This window comes from Somniosus microcephalus, chromosome 5 (genome assembly GCF_052327205.1).
Source record: "Somniosus microcephalus isolate GS21.2 chromosome 5, FLI_Smic_1.0, whole genome shotgun sequence".
NCBI lineage: Eukaryota > Metazoa > Chordata > Chondrichthyes > Squaliformes > Somniosidae > Somniosus > Somniosus microcephalus.
Window position 1 is genome coordinate 315,139,518 of NC_140991.1, and position 23,579 is coordinate 315,163,096.

Below are 23,579 nucleotides of genomic sequence, written 5' to 3' on the forward strand. Positions count from 1 at the left end.
TAAAAATGTTGAGAGAGATTGGGGCTCTCGCATGGGGGAAAAGGCAAACCTGAAATAAAGATGGACAAACTTTTTTTTAAAGTTTTTAAAAATTTGAAAAAAACAAAAATTTTAATTCATTAAAATGGACAAATTTTACACTGCACAAAATTTAAATTAATTTTTCAGTCCCATAACAGTTGTTTAGCAGTCGCTACGCTATTAAAACCCCAGTTACACCTAATTCCTTTGGGTCTAACTTTTAGTGGGGAATTTAACAGCGTAATTACTGTGGCTCTGTGGGCAGGGAGGGGAGAAAGAGGGGGGGCCACAGCGCAGCCTGTGTCGGAGCCGTCATTGACAGACCGCAACTTCAGGATTTCCGCAAGCACTTGGAGGAAGTGAATGTTTAATTTGCAAGCGCCTTGGCCCTTCTTTCTAAATGCCTTGCCGTTACCATAACAGTATAATTATCACCCCACCTTATTACCTATCTCGCTGGCCACATACTGCACAACTCACGATGCTCAGAATTAATCTGCCTTTCCACTCCCTGTACCACTTCACCCTCATTCACTGCCTCAACTGTTGCACCTACTCTATTGGTGCAGCAGTCTCTGTGGTGTTCATTCCGAGCCTCCTTGGTGATCCAGTTCTGCCAAAGGGTTCCGCTGCAGTGCTGGTCACTGAGTCCGTACTTAACGTGGTAAGAGGCAGAATCGCTGAAGCCTCAAGGAATTGCTGAAAACCGTTCATCTCTACTTCTAACTCAGCCACAACCTGCTTGGATGAACTCCCCCAGGTCCCTCTCCCACCCTCCACAAGCAACACCCTTCCCCAGCTACATAGTCTGAACATAAATATCCCACATCCAATCTTCCCTCTGATATTTTGTTTGGTGCACGGACCCTTTAATGGGCTGTGCGACCCATTCACATATTCACACGTGCGCCTTTCTCCCATTGAAAAGCCGGTTAATGGCCTGCGCGGGACCTCCACACTTCTGCGCGGGACCTCCACACTGCTGCACGGCTTGGCGGGAATATTGCCCACATCCCTTAGGTTTCAACCTCTTCTTATCCACAGTTTTTTCCCACTTACTCCTTTCTTTTGAAGGAATACTGATGATAAGAGTGTCCAATATCCATTTACAGGAAACTTTGAGTTATCCGGAGGCGAACCGTCCGGCAAGCTGGAGCCACCGGCAAAAATCAGGAGCCGTTTTTAATTATTTTCGTTTCTTTTCTTTGCTTTTTTTTGAACAGTCAAGCTGTGCAAGGTCTGTAGCTAAGCAACAGCTTCAGCTAGAGACGCTACAGAGACGCTTGCCGACTGTTTAGAGCTGTTGCTAAGCAACAGGGTTTGTTGATTCATACGGAGATGAAAATCTCCGTATGTTTCAACATTAGCTCTGGAGTGTACGGCAGTTTGGAGTGTACAGCAGCAGCTCGGTCCCGTCGGTGCCAGATAGCACAAAGTTTCCTGTATCTAGTGTTTTTGATGGGTACAATAAAAACCTGTCACACAATTAGTTTTGCTGCATGATATACACAGGAACAGGAGGAGGCCATTTATCCCCTCAAGCCATTCACTGAGATCATGGCTGATCTGTGACTTAACTTCTTACACATATCGCTGTGTCAGATTTAAATAATATGTACTGCACCAATGGCCCAGTAATTCTGGTCCCAACGCGTTGAACTTCCTTCTTTTTGACAGGTTTGCCCGTGTGTAAGGGCCTCAACTTTTTAGAAATGAAAAAAGCAGACGTAAGGACTTGATTCTTTAAGGTAAGTGGTCTATTATTTAAAATTATACAATTTTTTCCACAGCTTTATTCTTTTTAAGGACTTTACAGTAAGGTAAGTTTATTTTTAGATCCGATTTCTTAAAAAATTATTTTTTTCAAAAATTTGATTAATTGTTTAAAATAGTTTTTTAAAGTTATTTATAGTTCATTTAATTAGTGGGATGTTTTTTAAAATTTTATTTAAAGTTTAAGTAGTGTTTTGGACGCCCGTAGTTTTCATGAGTTTGACAGTTCTTACTATCAAACTCATGAATGAAGTTTCCCCTCCCCTGATTGGCTGCCCAGTGCTCACCTGATCCCAGCCGGCACATCGCACTAACTACGCTGCTGGATCAGGTAAGCACAGCGCGCTGACAGCTGAACCGGGCCAGTGACAGGAATTCCAAGCAGTCCCAGGCTTCAGCTGTCGGCGCGCCGGGTGAGTGCACATCGGGGGCTTGCACGCGCGGCAAGCCCCCGATCCTAATTTCTGGGCCATTATATTTTCTACGATTGCTAAGAGCATTGTTCATTTGAAACCAAAAGATTAGTTTGGTATCGTTATTGATTTGTAACAAGATTCAATGATTAATTAGACAAGGCAGGGCAATTTGTCTTTAAGCAAATACAGTACAGGCACAATCTTTCTCAAACTCTTATGAGTTAAATTGTGGAGTTTGACAGGCAAGATGGGAAGTGCTTTCCCTTCAGGTTTGATTATAAGGAGGAAAAACATGCGGCACAAATAAATATCACAATGGACGTAAAAAATAACGTTCAATTTTGAACAACTTAAGTGTTTTACCTGGTTTACATCTAATCTCTTCCACTCATTTAGCTTCCATTCTGAAAGAAACAGCAAAACAAATTTTTAAAAATACAAGTATAATAATCCCTGCGCGCAACCCAGCTACCCCCCCCCCCGCGCAAACGTTAGCGCATCACTAGTGCGTGAAGTTGGAAATTGCCTCGGGAACACACTCCACTGCGCCTCCGCCCACTCAAGAGTTATACAGCACAGAAAAAGAGGCCCTTCGGCCCATCGTGTCCGCGCCGGCCATCAATCCCTGTCTATTCTAATCCCATTTTCCAGCACTTGGTCCGTAGCCCTGTATGCTATGACGTTTCAAGTGCTCATCTAAATGCTTCTTGAATGTTGTGAGGGTTCCTGCCTCTACCACCCTTTCAGGCAGTGAGTTCCAGATTCCAACCACCCTCTGGGTGAAAAAGTTTTTCCTCAAATCTCCTCTAAACCTCCTGCCCCTTACCTTGAAACTATGCCCCCTGGTTACTGACCCATCTGCTAAGGGGAAAAGTTCCTTTCTATCTACCCTATCTCTGCCCCTCATAATTTTGTACACCTCAATCAGGTCCCCCCTCAGCCTTCTCTGCTCTAAGGAAAACAACCCCAGCCTGTCCAGTCTCTCTTCATAACTGAAGCGCTTCAACCCAGGTAACATCCTGGTGAATCTCCTCTGCACCCTCTCCAATGCAATCACATCCTTCCTATAGTGTGGCGACCAGAACTGCACACAGTATTCCAGCTGTGGCCTAGCTAGCGTTTTTCAAAACGGAGTGCGCGCTCCCGGCACCTGCCAGCAAGTCAGCGGCTGCGTGCAAATGAGGACAGGGCGATGGAATGTCATCAAAGGCTGCATTTCCATCATCCCGCCCTCCCCAGTGCGAATGACAAGGTCAGTAATGAATAGGAGGGCCCTGCGGAGGCAATGTTCTGGTGCCAAGAACATAAGAAACGGGAGCAGGAGTCGGCCAATCGGCCCCTCGAGCCTGCTCCGCCATTCAATAAGATCATGGCTGATCCAATCTTGGCCTCAACTCCACTTTCCCACTCTCTCCCCATACCCCTCGACTCCCTTGTAGTTCAAATGTCTGTCTATCTCCGCCTTGAATATATTCACTGACTCCGCCTCCACAGCTCTCCAGGGTAGAGAATTCCAAAGATTCACGACCCTCAGAGAAGAAATTCCTCCTCATCTCCGTCTTAAATGGATGACCCCTTATTCTGAGACTGTGCCCCCTAGTTCTAGATTCCCCCATGAGGGGAAACATCCTCTCAGCATCCACCCTGTCAATCCCCCTCAGAATCTTATATGTTTCAATAAGATCCCCTCCCAATGTTTGTACAAGGTGAGATTGCTTTGCTTTTGTGACACAAGTAAGCCATTTAGGGCTCCAGTGAGTAATTGAGGGCGAGTTTTAAAGGTTGCCCCACAACCTCTTAAAAGGAAAAAGACCCCTGCCTGTGGATCTCCTCTGGATCTGGCCTTTCTTGATGAGGAAGGAAGAGCAGAGGGATCAGAGAAGAGTCCACCTGCACAGGTGGCGAATGAGAAGGGCGAGGCATTATCCAACCAACAGTTCACACGCCATGCGATTTTGCACTCCCAACTTTCCAAGGAGCAACGCACCAGGAGACACTGTTCTCCCAAGGAAACGCTGCATGACTGGTGTAGGATCTTCATACTGGACCTTAGAGCAGCATCTTGCACTCCCAACAGCACCGTCAGTGGATGTGGAAGTCTCACTGCCTCTACAATGGGCTCATTCCGGTCCAGTACAGGGGATCTTTGCAACATCTCACCGTCCATGGTGCACTGCTGCATCACGCAGGTTACCGATGCCCTGTTCACCAGAGGTGATTAGTTCATTTTTGGTTTTATTTTGCCTTGACACAGTGGCTCAATAGGAGAGGACATCGAGTCTACAGCACAGAAACAGGCCATTCGGCCCAACAGGTTTATGCTCCACACGAGCCTCCTCCCACCCTGCTTCTTCTAACCCCATCAACATATCCTTTCATTCCTTTCTCCTTCATTTGCTTGTATATCTTTCCCTTAAATGTATCTATGCTATTCCCAAACCCGTGACCTCTTCCACCTAGAAGGACAAGGGCAGCAGGCGCATGGGAACACCACCACCTCCAAGTTCCCCTCCAAGTCACACACCATCCTGACTTGGAAATATATCGGCAGTTCCTTCATCGTCGCTGGGTCAAAATCCTGGAACTCCCTCCCTAACAGCACTGCGGGAGCACCTTCACCACACGCACTGCGGCGGTTCAAGAAGGCGGCTCACCACCACCTTCTCAAGGGGAGCTAGGGATGGGCAATAAATGCCGGCCTTGCCAGCGACGCCCACATCCCATAAGCGAATAAAAAACAAAAAGATTTGCCTCAACTACTTGTGGTAGCGAGTTCCACATTCTCTCCGCTCTCTGGGTAAAGAAGTTTCTCCTAAATTCCCTATTGGATTTATTAAAGACTATCCTATACTTATGCCCTCCAGTTTTGGACTCCCCCACAAGTAGAAACATCTTCTCTACGTCTACCCTATCAAACCCTTCCAAAATGTTAAAAGGACCTCTATCAGGTCACCCCTCAGTCTTCTCTTTTCTAGAGCCCCCGTCTGTGCTGCCTTTCCTGATCGGTATAACCTCTCAGTTCTGGTATCATCTTGGTGGATCTTTTTTTACACCTTCTCCAGTGCCTCTATATTCTTCTTATAATATGGAGAGCAGATCTGAGCACAGTACTCCCAAGTGTGGCCGAACCAAGGATCGTTGCAGAATGATGAGCTTGCCTGGGGGCTCACGGGGCTATCACTATACCTGTGTGGCCATCCGAGTGCGGAGTCATGCAGTAACAGAAAGGGCTTTTACTCCTTAGGTGTCCAGCTGGTCTGTGATCACAGGCACAAAATCAGAGAATCTTACAGCACAGAAGGAGACCATTCGGCCCGCCATGCTTGTGCCGGCTCTTTCAAAGAGCTCTCCAATTAGTCCCACTCCCCCTCCCCTTCTCTTCTCTTCTCTTCTCTTTCCCCATAGCCCCGCAAATTTTTCCTTTTCAATTGTATATTCAATTCCCTCTTGAAAGTTGTTGTTGAATCCGCTTCCACCGCCCTTTCAGGCAGCGCATTCCAGATTATAACTTGCTGCACAAGAAAAAATTCTCCTCGTCTCCTCTCCGGTTCTTTTACAATTATCTTAAATTGAATCCTCCTGCCGCTGGAAACAGATTCTCCTTATCGACACTATCAAAACCCCTCAGAATTTTTGAACACTTCCATTAAAACTCCCCTGAACCTTCTCTGCTCCAAGGTGAACAATCCCAGCTTCTCCAGTCTCCCCACATATCGGACATCCCTCATCCCCCCCCGGTACCATTCTGCATGTTAAAACACTCTGTTACGGTGCACGATCGGGTTCGCCATTACCCTGCTGCCATAAAGTCATGCTTTGGAAAGGCGACATATTTAAACACAAGTAATTAATTTTGGGCAATCAAAAAAGAGCCCCCTGAACTGCTTGACCCAGTGGTGATTGCTGCCAAGTTCAATAAGAAATGTCTGTCTGCAACATTGTACCATTGAACACAAATCACAAGCAGGGAGGGGGGGGAATCTTTCTTCATCTTAAATCAGATCGCTATCTCCTTTAAAAAAAAGTTTTCAGTTCACGCAATGCAATAAAGTTTTCCATTTTAGCTTCATTGCTGTAGTACAATGTGTTGTGGAGTATTTTAAACCAACAATCGACACAAGGTTTTCGGATCGATAGTCAAGTTGTCTTTATTACACCAGTGGGGAGACTTTAGTCTTTAGTCAGACTTCTCCAAATTGTTACAGCAAACACTACATTTTTATACATTACAATATAAGCATGGCAGCCTCATGCACAATTCATTCCCGCCACCTGATTGGATCTTGGCCCGCATGCACCTTCACGGATTGGTTACAAATCTGAATGTAAACATGTGTAAGCTGCCTCCTCAATCAAATCACTCAAACTGCTGAATGCTAATTAAAAGATACCTTGGAATGCGACCTAGGTAATAAAGCTGTTAAAGGCAGTTGAAATGCTGGACATCCTGTCTCCACTTAATTACTTTTTTTTCTCTTCAAAAGGTCAGCTATCTTGACCGCATCTTTATAGATGTGGCCTTTCATGTTAGCACCTGCCTTTTTTACACCATTCAGTGAAACTGCCAACGATGTCATTTTAACTCTTTCCCTACTGCAAATGTTTCCTGCAATTGTTTTTGGTGCCGCATGGCCCATTCACAATACCCCGCACATGCGCAGTTTTTCCGTTTAAAAGTCGGCTGCGCGGGACCCCTGGAGCGCTGCACGGCCGCGCAGATTTCAGGGAACATTGCTGCAGTATCAACCGTATTAAATCAAACCCCTAAAATATTCCTAAATTTAACATTTTCCACCTTTCCACCACGTCTCTCCCATTTTCTTTTAATTTTAATTTAACTTTATTTTAATTGCTAGTTAAGTTTCAGGATTTGTGACCATTTTTCCACAGGAAGGATTTTGAGGAAAAGAATTACTGCTAATGTTTACGCTTTTTAAAAGCATAGTGCACTCAGAAGAGTTTCCTACATTACAACAGTGACAACACTTCAAAAGTAAGTTACACAGGATTACATAGGGTACACAGGCCATTCAGCCCAACCATTCCATGCCGGTGTTTATGCTCCACTCGAGCCTCCTCCCGTCTTTCCTCATCTAACTATCAGCGTAACCCTCTATTCCCTTCTCCCTCATGTGCTTGTCCAGCCTCCCCTTAAATGCATCGATACTATTCGCTTCAACCACTCCCTGTGGTAGCGAGTTCCACATTCTCACCACTCTCTGGGTAAGGAAGTTTCTTCCGAATTCCCTATTGGATTTCTTGGTGACTCTCTTATATCGATGGCCTCTAGTGTTGCTCTTCCCCACAAGTAGAAGCACTGTCTCGGCATCTAATCTATCGAAACCTTTCCTAATTTTAAAGACCTCTATTAGGTCACCACTCAGCCTTTTCTATTCAAGAGAAAAAGAGGCCCAGCCTGTTCATCCTTTCCTGATGGGTATAACCTCGCATTTCTGGTATCATCCTTGTAAATTTTTTTTTGCAACCTCTCCAGTGCCTCTATAACCTTTCTATAATATAGCGACCAGAATTGTACGCAGTACCCAAAGTGTAAATGAATGACTGTAAAGCGCTTTGGGATATCTGGAGGTCGTGAAAGGCACTATATAAATGCAAGTCTTTCGTTTATATAAAAAAAAAAGGAGGCCCGACTTTTAAACAATAACATTAAATGCAGTTCACTATACCTTGCAGAAAATCATCCTGAAACTGTTGGTTTGAGCCTGGCTGTGGCCCATTTACTCCAGCTCCCCATGCGACCAATGGCGTTAGGGTTTCTGAGGGGTGGCCTGCACCGTGGGAACCTGCGTCAACAAAGAAATTCAGCAATGAAGTACGATTCTGATGAGCCAAGATGCATTGCTGAAAACAGGGTCATAGAGCGCAATCTTACCTTTCGGTGCGAGTTGGGGGGGGCGGGTCAGCTGACTTGCGGGTTCCAATCCCAACCCCCAACGACGCCCGAACGCTATTTTGTGTCAATTGGCCTGGTTAAGCCCGCCCTGCGGGTTTTCCGGCCAATTAGGAGAAAGCCGGTGTCAGATGACGTCAGTTGATGACGCGTCATCAGCCGGTTTTCTTAAAGGGGACAGGCTCATTTTTGTTTGACAGATGAGTTTTCAGTGTTTGACAGCATGGAGGTGCTGCAAACACTGCCAATCATTGTACAAAGGTGAGCCCTTGCATCCAGGCTCTCCAATGACTCTCTCCTTAGGATGAAACAGATGGCAGCTGCAGCTGAGGTTACAGAAGTCATCTGTCACTGGTGAGAGAGGTTCTCCCAATGAGGTGGGACTACACAAACACTTCAAACCTTATTACCTACAGAAAAGTCTAAAAATGTTTTAATGATTTTCCCAGCATTTCCTTACCTCTGAAATTCACCAGTGTACCACTGGATCCTTCACACCACTTCTACAGCTGTCATCAATGAAGAAACATTACAGTAGACTCAAAACATGCCACACTTACCTGGCGTGGTGTCGGGAAGCCCGCAGTCGACTTGGCAAAATTGAAAAAAGCCTCTTAACTGCCTGTTAACAGGCAGTTAAGCGCCTATAATCCTCTTGCCGCCTCTAGGTGTCGGGTCCCTGTGCAAATCGGGGACCCGACACTTGGGAAGATTGTATGGAGGCGGGTTGACAGCGGGTTCGGGACCCGCTGTCAATCTTTGCAATTTTGCCAGCAGTCCTGCCCCCAAACCCGCCCCCTGAGCACCAGCAAAATTCCCCCCAGAGTCAGAACGGCACAGAAGGAGGCCATTCGGCCCATCGAGTCCGTGCCGGCTCTCTGTAGACCAATCCAGTCAGTCCCATTCCCCCGCTCTATCCCCATAGCCCTGCAAGTTTATTTCCCTCAAGTGCCTATCCAGTCTCCCCTTGAAAACATTGAGTGTCTCCGCTTCCACCACTTCCGTCAGCAGCGAGTTCCAGGTCCTCGCCACTCGCTTGCATAAAATAGTTTTTCCTCACATCCTCCCTGTATCTCTTGCCCAAAACCTTAAATCTGTGTCTCCTAATCCTTGTACCATCAACTAGTGGGAACAGCCTTTCCCCGTCTAGCCTATCCAAACCCGTCATAATCTTGTACACCTCTATCAAATCACCCCTCAACCTCCTTTGCTCTAATGAAAACAAATCCAGCTTCTCCAACCTGTCCTTGTAGCTAAGATCCCTCATCCCCAGAACCATTCTGGTAAATCTCCTCAGCACCCTCTCAAGGGCCTTCATATCCTTCCTAAAGTGTGGTGACCAGAACTGGGCGCAGTACTCCAGTTGTGGCCTAACCAGCGCTTTATAAAGGTTCAGCAAAACCTCTCTGCTTTTGTACTCAATACCTCTATCTATGAAGCCCAAGATCCCTTATGCTTTGCTAACCACTCTCTCAATATATCCTGCCACCTTCAGGGACCTATGCACATTAACTCCCAGGTCCCTTTGTCCCTGCACACTCTTTAAAACTGTGCCATTAAGTGTATATTGCCTCTCCCTGTTCCTTCTGGCAAAATGTATCACCTCACACTTCTCTGTATTAAATTCCATCTGCCACTTGTCTGCCCATTCTGCCAGCCTTTCTACGTCCTGTTGCAGTCAATTGGTATCATCATCACTGTTTACACACACACACCCCCCGAAAATTGCAGCCACAAAAACGCAACTTACCGCTCGAGGTTTCGCCCGTTCTGATTTTTAGGGTGGAGCTCGATTCAGGCAGTCAGTGCTCCCGTCGGAATACAAGCGGGAGCCTAATAAATATAGAGGTCAACTGACGTCGGTGGGACGCCCAGCCCCAGTTTCGTCTCAAGCCGGCCTGCCAAGGCTACTTCCTCAGCCTGCCCACAAACCATGGGTTTGTACAGGTTGGGAGTCCCCCATTCACAATCGTCAAGGTGTGTGCCATTTCTGGAGGCCGTCAGGGTGCACCTCTGTTTCAGGTGCCGTTTTTGCTGGTAACATGAGCTTCTTAGATTTCTTTTTCTGCCAGGAAGGACATTTTGTCCGTCAGTTAGTGTGAATTCCTCATCCTTCACTTACCTTTGCAAAGATCGCTGCCATTCCCCAGTAAATACATTGGTGCAGCACCACCTGGTGGCGAATCTGAGCGACTGCACCAATAATAATTCAGATAAACGGCTCAACAGCAGCTGATTGATGGTCACATAACGTTAGGCGCGAAGCCACAGTACGCAAAAAGTGACGTAACATCTCGCTGCCAGTGCCACCCACAGGCGTAGTATCTTTGGAAACCTGTTACCACTCAACCTTTATTAATTAAATTATAGATATCAATGTGCTGCAATCTAAATACTGTTGTCCAGAAACATCAATGCTCTTACCCCACTCGGTCATCCCATGGTCAGAAGTGTAGATAAAGGCAGTTTTGTTATCATTCCTGTAGAAGTCTTGAATGACGGACACAACTTCCTGGATTCCTTTATCTACTGTTCGGATATTTTCCTTGTACTCACTGTATAATAAATGTTCAGATACAATCATTAGAAAAGCAAATTTACTCATGATTTTTCCAGAGAATAGTGGGCCTCTGGAACAGGCTGCCAGCTCGTGTGGTGGACGCTGATTCGCTGAATTCCTTCAAGCGAGAGCTGGCCCTGTTTCTGGCTGGGGCGGAGATCACCTCTTACAGAATCAAATCAAATCAAATCAAATCAACTTTTATTGTCATTGTTAGTGCACAAGTGCAGTACAATGAAATGTAGGCTTGCGGCTCCCGAGAGTGTACACTTAGATTAAGACATTTAACATTCAACATTCATTTGGCTTGTAGTATATTAACATAAATATGACCATAATAAAGTGCATTGGCAGATGTGCAGGCTTTAGAGTTTATTTGTAGAGTTCAGTAGGATGACAGCCCTGGGAAAGAAGCTGTTCCTAAATCTGGTCGTACGGGTGCGAATGCATCTGTAGCGTCTCCCAGATGGCAGGAGGGCGAACAGACTGTGGCTGGGGTGGGTAGGGTCTTTGATGATGGACCGTGACCTCCGTAGACAGCGTTTCTGGTATATGTGCTCTATGGTCGGTAGCCGGGTGCCGGTAATGCGTTGGGCAGTTTTGACTACCCGCTGCAGTGCTTACTGCAGGGAACTGGTGGGTACTGCAGGGAATTCAGGGCCAGTGGGATCTCCTGGACTAGTTTCGATCACTTAGATGGGTCGGAGAGGAATTTCCCATATTTCCCCACCTCCCCCCCCCCCCAAACTGCCCTGGGTTTTTTACCTGTTTTTTTTTGCCTCTCCCAGGAGATCCCGTGGTTTTGGGTGGGGTGGAGAGTGTAGATATTGTGGTACACGAGGTATCGCCATTGTGTGGGACAGGCGGGGTGGACCAGAGGGTCTTTACCTGTCTGTCATTGTCCGTATGTTTGTAACTTACAGCGCTGCACTACCAGTCCTTTACCAATATATTCCAGATAGTTAGAAACCCAGAAAATACAATTGAAGAATTTAGCGTTATTTAAATAGACACAAGGACAATGCGGTATTCTGTAAACTATAGAATGGTGGGGGGTACTATCTTGATTTAGAAGATACACAGTTGAATGTTACACTGCGGGAATAAAGGATTTCAAATGCTTGAGTACAGGGACTGGATGATACAGGCAGTTGGAATACTGGCTTTTCAACCCTGGTAACCAGAGATTCAGTCCAGCTGGAGTGAAGAATCTGCCATCCAAAGCAAAATAAATCTGGACAACCTCAAACCAGTTCATAAGAACAGACGAAATAGGAGCAGGAGTCGGCCATTCGGTCCCTCGAGCCTGCTGCGCCATTCAGTAAGATCACGGCCGATCTTCTACCTCAACTCCACTTGCCTGCACTATCCCCATGTCCCTTGGTTCCCTAAGTGTCTAAAAATCTATCGATCTCAGCCTTGAATATCCTCAGAATTCCAAAGATTCACAACCCTCGGTGAAGAAATTTCTCCTCATCTTTGTCCTAAATGGCCGACTCATTATCCTGAGACTATGACCCCTAGTTCCAGACTTTACAGCCAGGGGGAAACAACCTCTCAGCATCTACCCTGTCAAGCCCCTGAAGAATTTTATTTTTAGTTTGCAGCCTATAATGTGACTAATTCAGCAATCCCTCAAATAGACAGGATATGACCTGATATAGAAGATACACTGTCGAATGCCACACTGCTGGAATAAAACAAACTTCTTCTGAGCTCAGATACTGGAGTGGTTTTAGTGAATTTAATATAACCTGGGTGTGCTTCTTACTGATGAATGAAGAGAAGACAAATGTAATCTTCCACTGTGTTATCATACTCGCTGTACAAAATGCATAAGAAAAAAAAATAAGCATTACAAATGTGTCAGCCGTGGCTCAGTGGGCGGCACCCTCGCCTCGGAGTCAGAGGGTTGTGGGTTCAAGTCCCACTCCAGAGACTTGAGCACAAAAATCTAGGCTGACACTCCAGTGCAGTACTGAGGGAGCGTTGCACTGTCGGAGGAGCCGTCTTTCAGATGAGATGTTAAACCGAGGCCCCATCTGCTCCCTCAGGTGGACGTAAAAGAACTTCTGGCACTATTTTGAAGGCAAGCAGGGGAGAGTCCTGGCTAATATTTATCCCTCAATCACCATCACTAAAATAGATTATCTGGTCATTATCGCATTGCTGTTTGTGGGAGCTTGCTGTGCATGAATTGGCTGTCGTATTTCCTACATTACAACAGCGACTACACTTCAAAAAGTACTTCATTGGCTGCAAAGTGCTTTGGGACGTCCGGTGGTCGTGAAAGGTGCTGTAGAAATGCAAGTCTTTCTTTCTTATCCTTCCAATAAGCCACTTAGCAGAGATACAGTGAAATCTGAAAATCATGAAAACTTTAAGGACTGGCGTCAGCTGCCCCTTATTTGCAGGTGTCCTTATGTACAAAATGGTCATTGCGTGCACTACTGTAAAAAAAAATCAGTAGAATGGAGAGCTCTTTACCCAGCATCCACAGCGGCAGAGAAACCGCTCTATCCTGCGCGAGCATTCAATCCCAGAGAGAGAGCTGTGGAGGCCAGGTAAAGAGCTCCCCCATTCTATCAAAGCCATCTCTTTCACAAAACCCGCTGCGGCCTCGCGCTGATCTGCGCATCCCGTGCTTTAAGGTGTAAAAAAGGTGCAGTGAAAGCTGTCTGGGGTTCGTAATTTGCGCGTGTCCGTGGTTTCCAGAGTGCCTCGTGTATATTTTACCATGCAAGTCATCTGGGTCTCTCAATAAATGTCCGGTGTGGTTTTTTTTTTTTTTTTGCAGGTGTCCGTTTATGCAAGTTTCACTGTATTTAAAATTAAAAATCTAGGCTATTCCACTTAACTGCTCAGGGATCTGAAGAAATTAAAAACCAAGTCAGACGCTTGCAGTGGTTTTCAGTGGCGCTGCAGACTCCTCCCCTATCTGGCATCAGGTTTTTTAAAATCACACCAGCGCCACAGGATTTATCTAAACTCATAGCCATGACATATTTAATTAATTTGACTGGGATTACTCATTAAAATGAAAGAAGCAGCTTGCTGGTGTACACATCTCTCAGATATGTCACAATAGACACAGCTTACCCCCAGGCTATCAAAGTCTGCTTGATTAATAGGCTATGAAAAGGGCAGATGGTGAGACCATTGGATTCTAGCAATAACAGACGTAAACGTAAGATAGTCACTAATAAATCCAATGGGGAATTCAGGAAAAACCTCTTTAACCAGAGAGTGGTGAGAATGTGCAACTCACTACCACAGGGAGTGATTGAGGCAAATAGCACAGATGCATTTAAGGGGAAGCTGGATAAACACGAGGGAGAAAAGAAAAAGACTTGCATTTATACAGCGCCTTTCACAACCACCGGACGTCCCACAGCGCTTTAAAGCCAATGAAGTACTTTTTGGCGTGTAGTCACTGTTGTAATGTAAGAAACGTGGCAGCCAATTTGTGCACAGCAAGCTCCCACAAACAGCAATGTGATAATGACCAGATAATCTGTTTTAGTGATGTTGATTGAGGGATAAATATTGGCCCCAGGACACCGGGGAGAACTCCCCTGCTCTTCTTCAAAATAGTGCCCATGGGATCTTTTATGTCCACCTGAGGGGGCAGACGGGGCCTCGGGTTTTTAAAATTTTTTTATTCATTGATGGGATGTGGGCGTCGCTGGCTGGCTAGGCCTGCATTTAGTGCCCATCCCTAATTGCCCTTGAGAAGATGGTGGTGAGCCGCCTTCTTGAACCGCTGCAGTCCATATGGTGTAGGTACACCCACAATGCTGTTAGGAAGGGAGTTCCAGGATTTTGGCCCAGCGACAGTGAAGGAACGGCGATACAGGTCCAAGTCAGGATGGTGTGTGGCTTGGAGGGGAACTTGTAGGTGGTGATGTTCCCATGCGTCTGCTGCCCTTGTCCTTCTAAGTGGTAGAGGTCGCGGGTTTGGAAGGTGCTGTTGAAGGAGCTTTGGCGAGTTGCTGCAGTGCATCTTGTAGATGGTACACACTGCAGCCACAGTGCGCCGGTGGTGGAGGGAGTGAATGTTGAAGGTGGTGGATGGAGTGCCAATCAAGCGGGCTGCTTTATCCTGAATGGTGTCGAGCTTCTTGAGTGTTGTTGGAGCTGCACTCATCCAGGCAAGTGGAGAGTATTCCATCACACTCCTGACTTGTGCCTTGTAGATGGTGGAAAGGCTTTGGGGAGTCAGGAGGTGAGACACTCGCCGCAGAATTCCCAGCCTCTGGCCTGCTCTTGTAGCCACAGTATTTATATGGCCGGTCCAGTTCAGTTTCTGATCAATGGTAACCCCCAGGATGTTGATAGTGAGGGATTCAGCGATGGTAATGCCATTGAATGTCAAGGGGAGATGGTTAGAGTCTCGCTTGTTGGAGATGGTCATTGCCTGGCACTTGTGTGGTGCGAATGTTACTTGCCACTTGTCAGCCCAAGTCTGAATGTTGTCCAGGTCTCGCTGCATATGGACACGGACTGCGTCAGTATCTGACGAGTCTCGAATGGTGCTGAACAGTGTGCAATCATCAGTGAATGTCTCATCCAAAAGACATCACCTCCGACAGTGCCGCACTCCCTCAGTACTGCACTGGGAGTGTCAGCCTAGACTTTTGTGCTCAAGTCTCTGGAGTGGGACTTGAACCCACAACCATCTGACTCAGAGGCGAGGGTGTTACCAACTGAGCCACAGCTGGACATTTTTGCACAGAGGGTTGTGAGGCAGTGGAATGCACGACCAGAGTTAGTGGTTGCAACAGGGGCCATGATTTAAAATTGAACGAGACAGATGTTTCAATGAAAAGGTGATAGTGATATGGGAACTGGGCAGGCACGTGGGGTGAGGACTATTGCTCATGTGGAGCAGGATAAACACCAACATTGATTGTTTCTGTGTTATAATTTCTATGTAATTCTATGTAACTTTTTGCACCTGTGAGTTAGCTTTTAATGACTTACGCCCCAGATTCCCAACTTCTTTTGTCCATTTAAACTGTCCAAACGTACCAACATTCACTTTGTCATACCGCATCAAGCCACCCATTCTCTTTATTGAAAGACCCTTTTTAAAATTTTCTGCTCCCTTCTTGGCCGTACGCCCTCTCCTAGTATCAGCTGCAAACATTGAAACAGCTTCCAAATCTGCATCATTTTTACATGGAACGAAAAGGGGAAAAAAGCCTATTTCATTCCAATTCTCTGTCTCATAAGAACATAAGAATTAGGAGCAGGAGTTGGCCATACGACCCCTCGAGCCTGCTCCGCCATTCAATAAGATCACGGCTGATCTTCGACCTCAACTCCACTTTCGCCGCCTGATCTCCATATCCCTCGATTCCCCTAGAGTCCAAAAATCTACTGATCTCAGCCTTGAATATGTTCAAAGATTCAGCATCCACAGTCCTCTGGGGCACAGAATTCCAAAGATTCACAACCCTCTGAGTGAAGAAATTCCTCCTCATCTCAGTCCTAAATAGCTGACCCCTTATCCTGAGACTGTGACCCCTAGTTCTAGACTCTCCAGCCAGGGGGAAACAACCTCTCAGCATCTACCCTGACAATCCCCCCTCAGAATCTTGTACGTTTCAATGTCTCCTTACTCCAGTTAAGTTTCCTATTTGTGCCGCCATATTATATCTAATTCTATGCACCTCAATTTTAGCTAGCGATTTCTAGTGTGGAACCGTATCAAATGCCTTCTGATAATCCATGTATACAACATCCTACTCTATCCATCAATGCACTGACTGTCAAAAAAAACCTCTTAGCTAGACATCCTTCCAGAAAACCAAGTGAACTTTCCCTCATCAGCTTATAATTATCCAAATACTCACTTATAATGGATTCTCGCAATTTTCCCACTACTGATTTTAAACTCACTGGCACATTGTCCTTAGTTTGTCCTTGCCTCGGTTTTTGAGCAATGATTTAACATTTGCTGCCTTTCAACCAGGGAACTATCCCTGAATCTAGCAAACTTCGGGAGATGAAAAGCCAAGGCCCAAAGGGCAGGAAAACCATTCAAGTTAAAAGGAATAAAAAGTTACCTTGACATTGGTCTGTGAGCATGTCCATTTGTGTCCAGCCCAAGTAAATGCAGGAAATAAACAACCTGATCTGCCCTCATTTTGTTTGAGAGTGTTTCATTACTTTTGGCAAATTCAAAAAAGTCCTGTTGAAAAATAGAACAAGAAAAAGGCATTGTGATACCAGGCAACAAACATTAGTTGGCACAGCCAGGTAGGTGTACCTTCTACTGTGGCCCCACAACATGTCTCAAAGCCAACTTCGGAAGAACACCCCACTACTACACCAATTCATCCCATTTCCACAGCTCAAAGTGTGATTGACAATTACCGTCAAATTAGGGGCAGTTTTGTGCTGTAGGTCCATGCTACCCAAGAACTGGAAAGAAAACAAAGACTTGCATTTCTAAACAGCCTTTCACGACCACCAGACGTCCCAAAGCGCTTTACAGCCAATGAAGTACTTTTTGAAGTGTATTCACTGTTGTAATGTAGGAAATGCGGCAGCCAATTTACGCACAGCAAGCTCCCACAAACAACAATGTGATGATTGACCAGATAATCTGTTTTTGCCAAGTTGATTGAGGGGTAAATATTGGCCAGGACACTGGGAAGAACTCCCCTACTGTTCTTTGAAATAGTGGCCACGGGATCTTTTACATCCACCTGAGGGAGCAGACGGGGCCTCGGTTTAACGTCCATTCCGAAAGACGGCACCTCCGACAGTGCAGCGCTCCCTCAGTACTACACTGGGAGTGTCAGCAGAGATTTTTGTGCTCAAGTCTCTGGAGTGGGGACTTGAACCCACAACCTTCTAATTCAGAGGCGAGGGTACTGCCCACTGAGCCATGGGCTGACATTAGATTGAGAATGCTTAAACCCATTTCACATTGGATCCTCACAGTGAGTAAACAGAGGAGATTTTCATTCCATCTGTCTGGGCAAGATTTCAACTCGGGTCCCAGAAGTGAAAGGTTAGTGTCTAACCCACTGCGCCAATCACTTCCCCTCCCCCCACCCCACCCCCAAATGGATTTCTTATAATGTAATTACCATTCTCTAAAGTTAGATCAACGATATTCCTATCTGTATTATCTGTACCATCCATGTGTCAAACACATCAGTGACAGATTTCACATAGCTTCTGAAAAATGTGGAAGTGTTTGCAGCACCAACACAATAAAAAGTAAGGGCCTCTTACAACAACAACCACCTGCATTTGTACAGCGCCTTTAACGTAGTAAAACGTCCCAAGGCGTTTCACAGGAGCGATTATCGAACATAATTTTGACACCGAGCCACATAAGGAGATATTAAGACAGATGACCAAAAGCTTGGTCAAAGAGGTAGGTTTTAAAGGAGCGTCTTAAAGGAGGAGAGAGAGGCGGAGAGGTTTAGGGCCCAGGCAGCCGAAGACACGTCCGCCAATGGTGGAGCGATTAAAATCGGAGATGCTCAAGAGGGCAGAATTGGAGGATCGTCGTATTGAAAAGGGGACAATTAACATCTCCCGGAAGAAAGTCAGCATTTCCCATTTAGTGTTGGCAAGTGTCCAACCAAATGTAGTACATTCCAGATACCTTTACTTCATTGAATACCCAAGTGTCCAGCTTTGATGCATCTTCAGCAGCAAAATCCTCCTTCTCGGCTGGGTACATGTGTGTATAAACATGGTCTCCACTGGCACCTGTATCATACAAGAATGACAACTTAAGCCAGAAATAACTATGATTCCTTCTCAATAGTGAAAAATAGGTACTTTATACACTGGAGTTCGCACACCCAGATCAAACAATGGATCATAACGCTTAATAGGGCCATGGACTCATTTATCAAAATTTCTGACTGATAATTCAGTTTACACAGGATATACAGCACAGAAACAAGCCATTCGGCCCAACCAGTCCATGCCGGCGTTTATGCTCCACTCGAGCCTCCTCCCGTCTTTCCTCATCTAACTGTTGGCATAACCCTCTATTCCCGTCTCCCTCATGTGCTTGTCCAGCCTCCCCTTAAATACATCTACACTATTCGCTTCAACCACTCCCTGTGGTAGCGAGTTCCACATTCTCACCACTCTCTGGGTAAAGAAGTTTCTCCTGAATTCCCTATTGGATTTCTTGGTGACTATCTTATATTGACAGCCTCTCGTTATGCTCTTCCCCACAAGTGGAAACATTCTCTCTGTATCCACTCTATCAAAACCTGTCTTAATTTTAAAGACCTCTATTAGGTCACCCCTCAGCCTTCTCTTTTCAAGAGAAAAGAGGCCCAGCCTGTTCATCCTTTCCCGATATGTATACCCTCGCATTCCTGGAATCATCCTTGTAAATCTTCTCTGCACCCCCTCCAGTGTCTCTATATCCTTTTTATAATATGGCAACCAGAACTGTACGCAGTGCTCCAAGTGTGGTCTAACCAAAGTGCAATAGAATTTTAGCATAACTTCTCTCCTTCTCAATTCTATAACTCTAGAAATAAACCCGAGTGCTTGGTTTGCTTTTTTTTTTTAATGGCCTTGCTAACCTGTGTCGCTACTTAGTGATTTGTGTATTTGTACTCCGAGAGCCCTTTGCTCTTCCACCACATTGAGATTCTGATTTTCCAAGTAATATGTGACCTCCTTATTTTTCTTACCAAAATGTAATACCGCACACTTATCTGTGTTGAAATTCATTTGCCAATTATATGCCCATTCGGCAAGTTTATTAATGTCTTCCTGTAATTTGTTGCAGTTCCAATTGCAAATGAACCTTGCTGCAATTGACTTGTTTTAGTCGTTAGTAAAGCAATATACGTAGGGATCATTAAAATCAATTTCCCCCCCCCCCCCCCCCCATTTCTACTGATGCATATTCCTGGATATTTTGAGGCGGTGAATTAGAAGGAAAAAAGTCCCGCCCCACCACCAAATTTGAGGGGGAAAAAAATCTCAGAAATTACCCAGTGTTTTCTAGATTAAAAAAAAGACTTGCATTTATATAGCGCCTTTCACGACCACTGGACATCCCAAAGATGTTTACAGCCAATGAAGTGCAGTCACGGTTGTAATGCAGGAAACGCATAGGGCAATAGGATCAATTACATCCACCTGAGAGAGCAGACGGGGCCTCGGTTTAACGTCTCATCCGAAAGACGGCACCTCCAACAGTGCAGCACTCCCTCAGTGCTGCACTGAGAGTGTCAGCCTAGATTTTTGTGTTCAAGTCTCTGGTGTGGGATTATGAACCCACAACCTTCTGACTCAGAGGCGAGGGTGCTGCCCACGGATCTGGTCCCAGAGATGACACCACAGATCTGTTGCGTGTGTATCACTGCATGGTGCAATTGCCATGTTGATACCGTGAACGTGATGTACTCGCCCTCTGGACCTGACTTTTGGCAGGAGAAAAAAATAAAGCTGTGCAATTTGGAAAGGGGATGTGGATCTTCAAGTACTGCTGTGAGGACTATATTCGTATTATATTGCAGCAAATGTCAAGTCTTTCAATATTAGTTAGGTATGCGAGCGTGCAGAAGAGATTTACCAGAATGGTACCACGGATGAAAGACTTCAGTTATGTGGAGAGACTAGAGAAACTGGACACTAATACGACAGCAAAATACTGCGGATGCTGGAAATCCGAAATAACAACAGAAAACGCTGGAAAAACTCAGCAGGCCAGGCAACATCCGTGGAGAGAGAAACAGAGTCAACGTTTCAGGTCGAAACCCTTCGTCAGAACTGAGAATAAAAGGCAGGAAATGAAAGAGATTAAAAGGCAGTTTGGGGGCTGGGAAATGGGGGAGGGGATGAAAGAAGAGACATTAAGAGATACTCAAGGTGAGACGCGATGGTAATAGGACAGGTAAAGAAACAAACAATGGCTCTCGATGAAGTGTGAAATGCGCTGGCAGAGTGAGAGACAGCTGCCATGTGGGAGGGAGAAAAAAAAAGGGAAAGGCACAAACCAAAAGTGTGGATAAAAAATATAATAGGGGCCGAGGTTATGATCTGAAATTGTTGAACTCGATATTGAGTCCGAAAGGCTGTAAGTTGTTCTCCTTAGAGCAAAGAAGGTTCAGGGGAGATTTACTAGAGGTGTTCGAAGTCTTGAATGGTTTTGATAGAGTAAATAAGGAGAAACTGTTTACAGTGGCAGAAGGGTCGGTAACCAAAGGACAAAGATCTAAATGGCAAAAGAACCAGAGACGACATGAGGAAAAAAAAATTACGCAGCGAGTTGTTGTGATCTGGAATGACTGAAAGGGCGGTGGAAGCAGATTCAATAATTTGCTTTCAAAAGGGAATTGGATAAATACTTGAAAAGGAGTAATTTGCTTGGAGACGGGGAAAGAGCGGGACAGTGGGACTAACTGGATAGCTCTTTTTAACAGCCGGCATAGGCACAATGGGCCGAATGGCCTCCTTCTGTGCTGTATCATTCTAGCATTCAATGCATGGAGCAATGCAGTGAAAGCGTTACCACATTGATGGTCTTCTAATTCTGGCCTCTTGCGAATCCCCGATTGGGCCTACTCTCTCTGGGATTTAGAAGAATGAGAAGTGATCTCGTTGAAGCATACAAGATTCTGAGGGGGATTGACAGGGTAGATGCTGAGAGGTTGTTTCCCCTGGCTGGAGAGTCTAGAACTAGGGGGGATTGTCTCGGGATAAGGGGTCGGCCATTTAAGACTGAGATGAGGAGGAATTTCTTCACTCAGAGGGTTGTGAATCTTTGGAATTCTCTACCCCAGAGGGCTGTGGAGGCTCAGTCGTTGAGTATATTCAAGGCTGAGATCGATAGATTTTTGGACTCTAGGGGAATCAAGGGATATGGGGATCGGGCGGGAAAGTGGAGTTGAGGTCGAAGATCAGCCATGATCTTATTGAATGGCGGAGCAGGCTCGAGGGGCCGTATGGCCCACTCCTGCTCCTAATTCTTATGTTCATCGCTCCACCATTGGCATCCGCAAGGATCAGTGCTTGGGCCTCAGCTATTCACAATCTACATCAATGATTTGGATGAGGGGACCAAATGTAATATATCCAAGTTTGCTGATGATACAAAGCTGGGTGGGAATGTAAGTTGTGAGGAGGATGCAAAGAGGCTTCAAGGGGATATAGACAGGCTAAGTGAGTGGGCAAGAACATGGCAAATGGAATATAATGTGGAGAAATGTGAAGTTATCCACTTTGGTAGGAAAAATAGAAAAGCAGAGTATTTTTTAAATGGTGAGAGATTGGGAAATGTTGGTGTTCAGAGGGACCTGGGTGTCCTTGTACACGAATCACTGAACGTTAACATGCAGGTACAGCAAGCAATTAAGAAAGAAAATGGTATGTTGGCCTTTATTACAAGAGGATTTGAGTACAAGAGTAAAGATGTCTTACTGCAATTATATAGGGCCCTGGTGAGACCACACCTGGAGTATTGTGTACAGTTTTGGTCTCCTTACCTAAGGAAGGATATACTTGCCATAGAGGGAGTGCAACGAAGGTTCACCAGACTGATTCCTGGGATGGGGGGGGATTGTTTTATGAGGAGAGATTGAGTAGACGAGGCCTATATTCTCTAGAGTTTAGAAGAATGAGAGGTGGTATCATTGAAACATACAAAATCCTTACAGGGTTTGACCGGGTAGATGCAGGGAGGATGTTTCCCCTTGGCTGGGGAGTCCAGAACCAGGGGTCACAGTCTCAGAATAAAGGGTCGGCCATTTAGGACTGAGATGAGGAGAAATTTCTTCATTCAGAGGGTGGTGAATAGAATTCTCTACCCCAGAGGGCTGTGGAGGCTCAGTCATCAAGTATATTCAAGTCAGAGATCGATAGATTTTTGGATATTAAGGGAATCAAGGGATATGGGGATCGGGCAGGAAAGTGGAGTTGAGGTAGAAGATCAGCCATGATCTTATTGAATGGTGGAGCAGGCTCGAAGGGCCGAATGGCCAACTCCTGCTCCTAATTCTTATGTTCTTATGTTATTATCTGTGCCTTCAGCTGCCTAGGCCCTAAGCTCTGGAATTCCCTTACTAAACCTCTCCGCCTCAATCGCGTTCTTTAAGGTGCTCCTTAAAACCTACCTCTTTGACCAAGCTTTTGGACAGAGGAAAAGTTTTTGCGCTGTTCACGTTGAAACGGCAACAAGTCCCACGTGCATTACCTTTCGCAAACATTGGTAAAATGTCAGGACTTCCCCAGCTCCAGGTGTATTTGCTCTCGTTAAAAATAGAATCAAATTCTACTGGGTTTTCTTTCCAACCTGCAGGGATTAAAAGATTAAACACAAGAAACTGCATTATCGTAATGATCGAATAAAGTATACCAACTTCTAAAATTCATACACTTTACAGCCTTCTAGACTCAAATTGTTGAACTCAATGTTCAGATCATAACCTCTGCCCCCATTTTTCCCCAGACGCCAGCTGTTGATCATTCTGCCATTCCCAGTTACACCTCCTCTAGACTCATCTTTTGTTTCTTTACTTGTCCCATTACCATCTCCTTTTGCTTTGTACTATCATACACCTTTTGTCATTTAATCACTCCTGCCTTCCACCCTATCACAGACCTTCCCTTTTGTTCTTTCCTCCCCTCCCCCCTTTCCCCGCCCCTGCACTTGCTTAAAACCCGTTACATCTCTAACTTTTTCCAGTTCTGACGAAAGGTCATTGACCTGAAACGTTAACTCTGTTTCTCTCTCCACAGATGCTGCCTGACCTGCTGAGTTTTTCCAGCACTTTGTTTTTATTTCTGAAATTCATAGTTTAGCACAAATAAATTAAATCATTTTCTATTGGAGACGTAATAAAAGCCAACTACCTTGCAGAGTATTTATTTTTCTGAAAGTTCTCAGCAACAGCCT

The 23,579-nt window shown here is 45.5% G+C and overlaps 1 protein-coding gene across 3 annotated transcripts in view; it reads right to left on the reverse strand.

The window, feature by feature from the left end:
* Nucleotides 1-23,579, reverse strand: part of pign (phosphatidylinositol glycan anchor biosynthesis, class N) — a 154,009-nt gene that overhangs the window by 98,795 nt on the left and 31,635 nt on the right. For all 3 annotated transcript variants that reach the window (XM_085989264.1, XM_085989265.1, XM_085989266.1), the window contains exons 5-10: nucleotides 22,878-22,976; nucleotides 18,312-18,418; nucleotides 16,753-16,877; nucleotides 10,546-10,676; nucleotides 7,898-8,014; nucleotides 2,574-2,614 (exon numbers count right to left, since the gene is read on the reverse strand). In XM_085989264.1, the coding sequence (XP_085845390.1) occupies nucleotides 2,574-2,614; nucleotides 7,898-8,014; nucleotides 10,546-10,676; nucleotides 16,753-16,877; nucleotides 18,312-18,418; nucleotides 22,878-22,976 (620 nt within the window). The remainder of the gene's footprint in view (nucleotides 1-2,573; nucleotides 2,615-7,897; nucleotides 8,015-10,545; nucleotides 10,677-16,752; nucleotides 16,878-18,311; nucleotides 18,419-22,877; nucleotides 22,977-23,579) is intronic.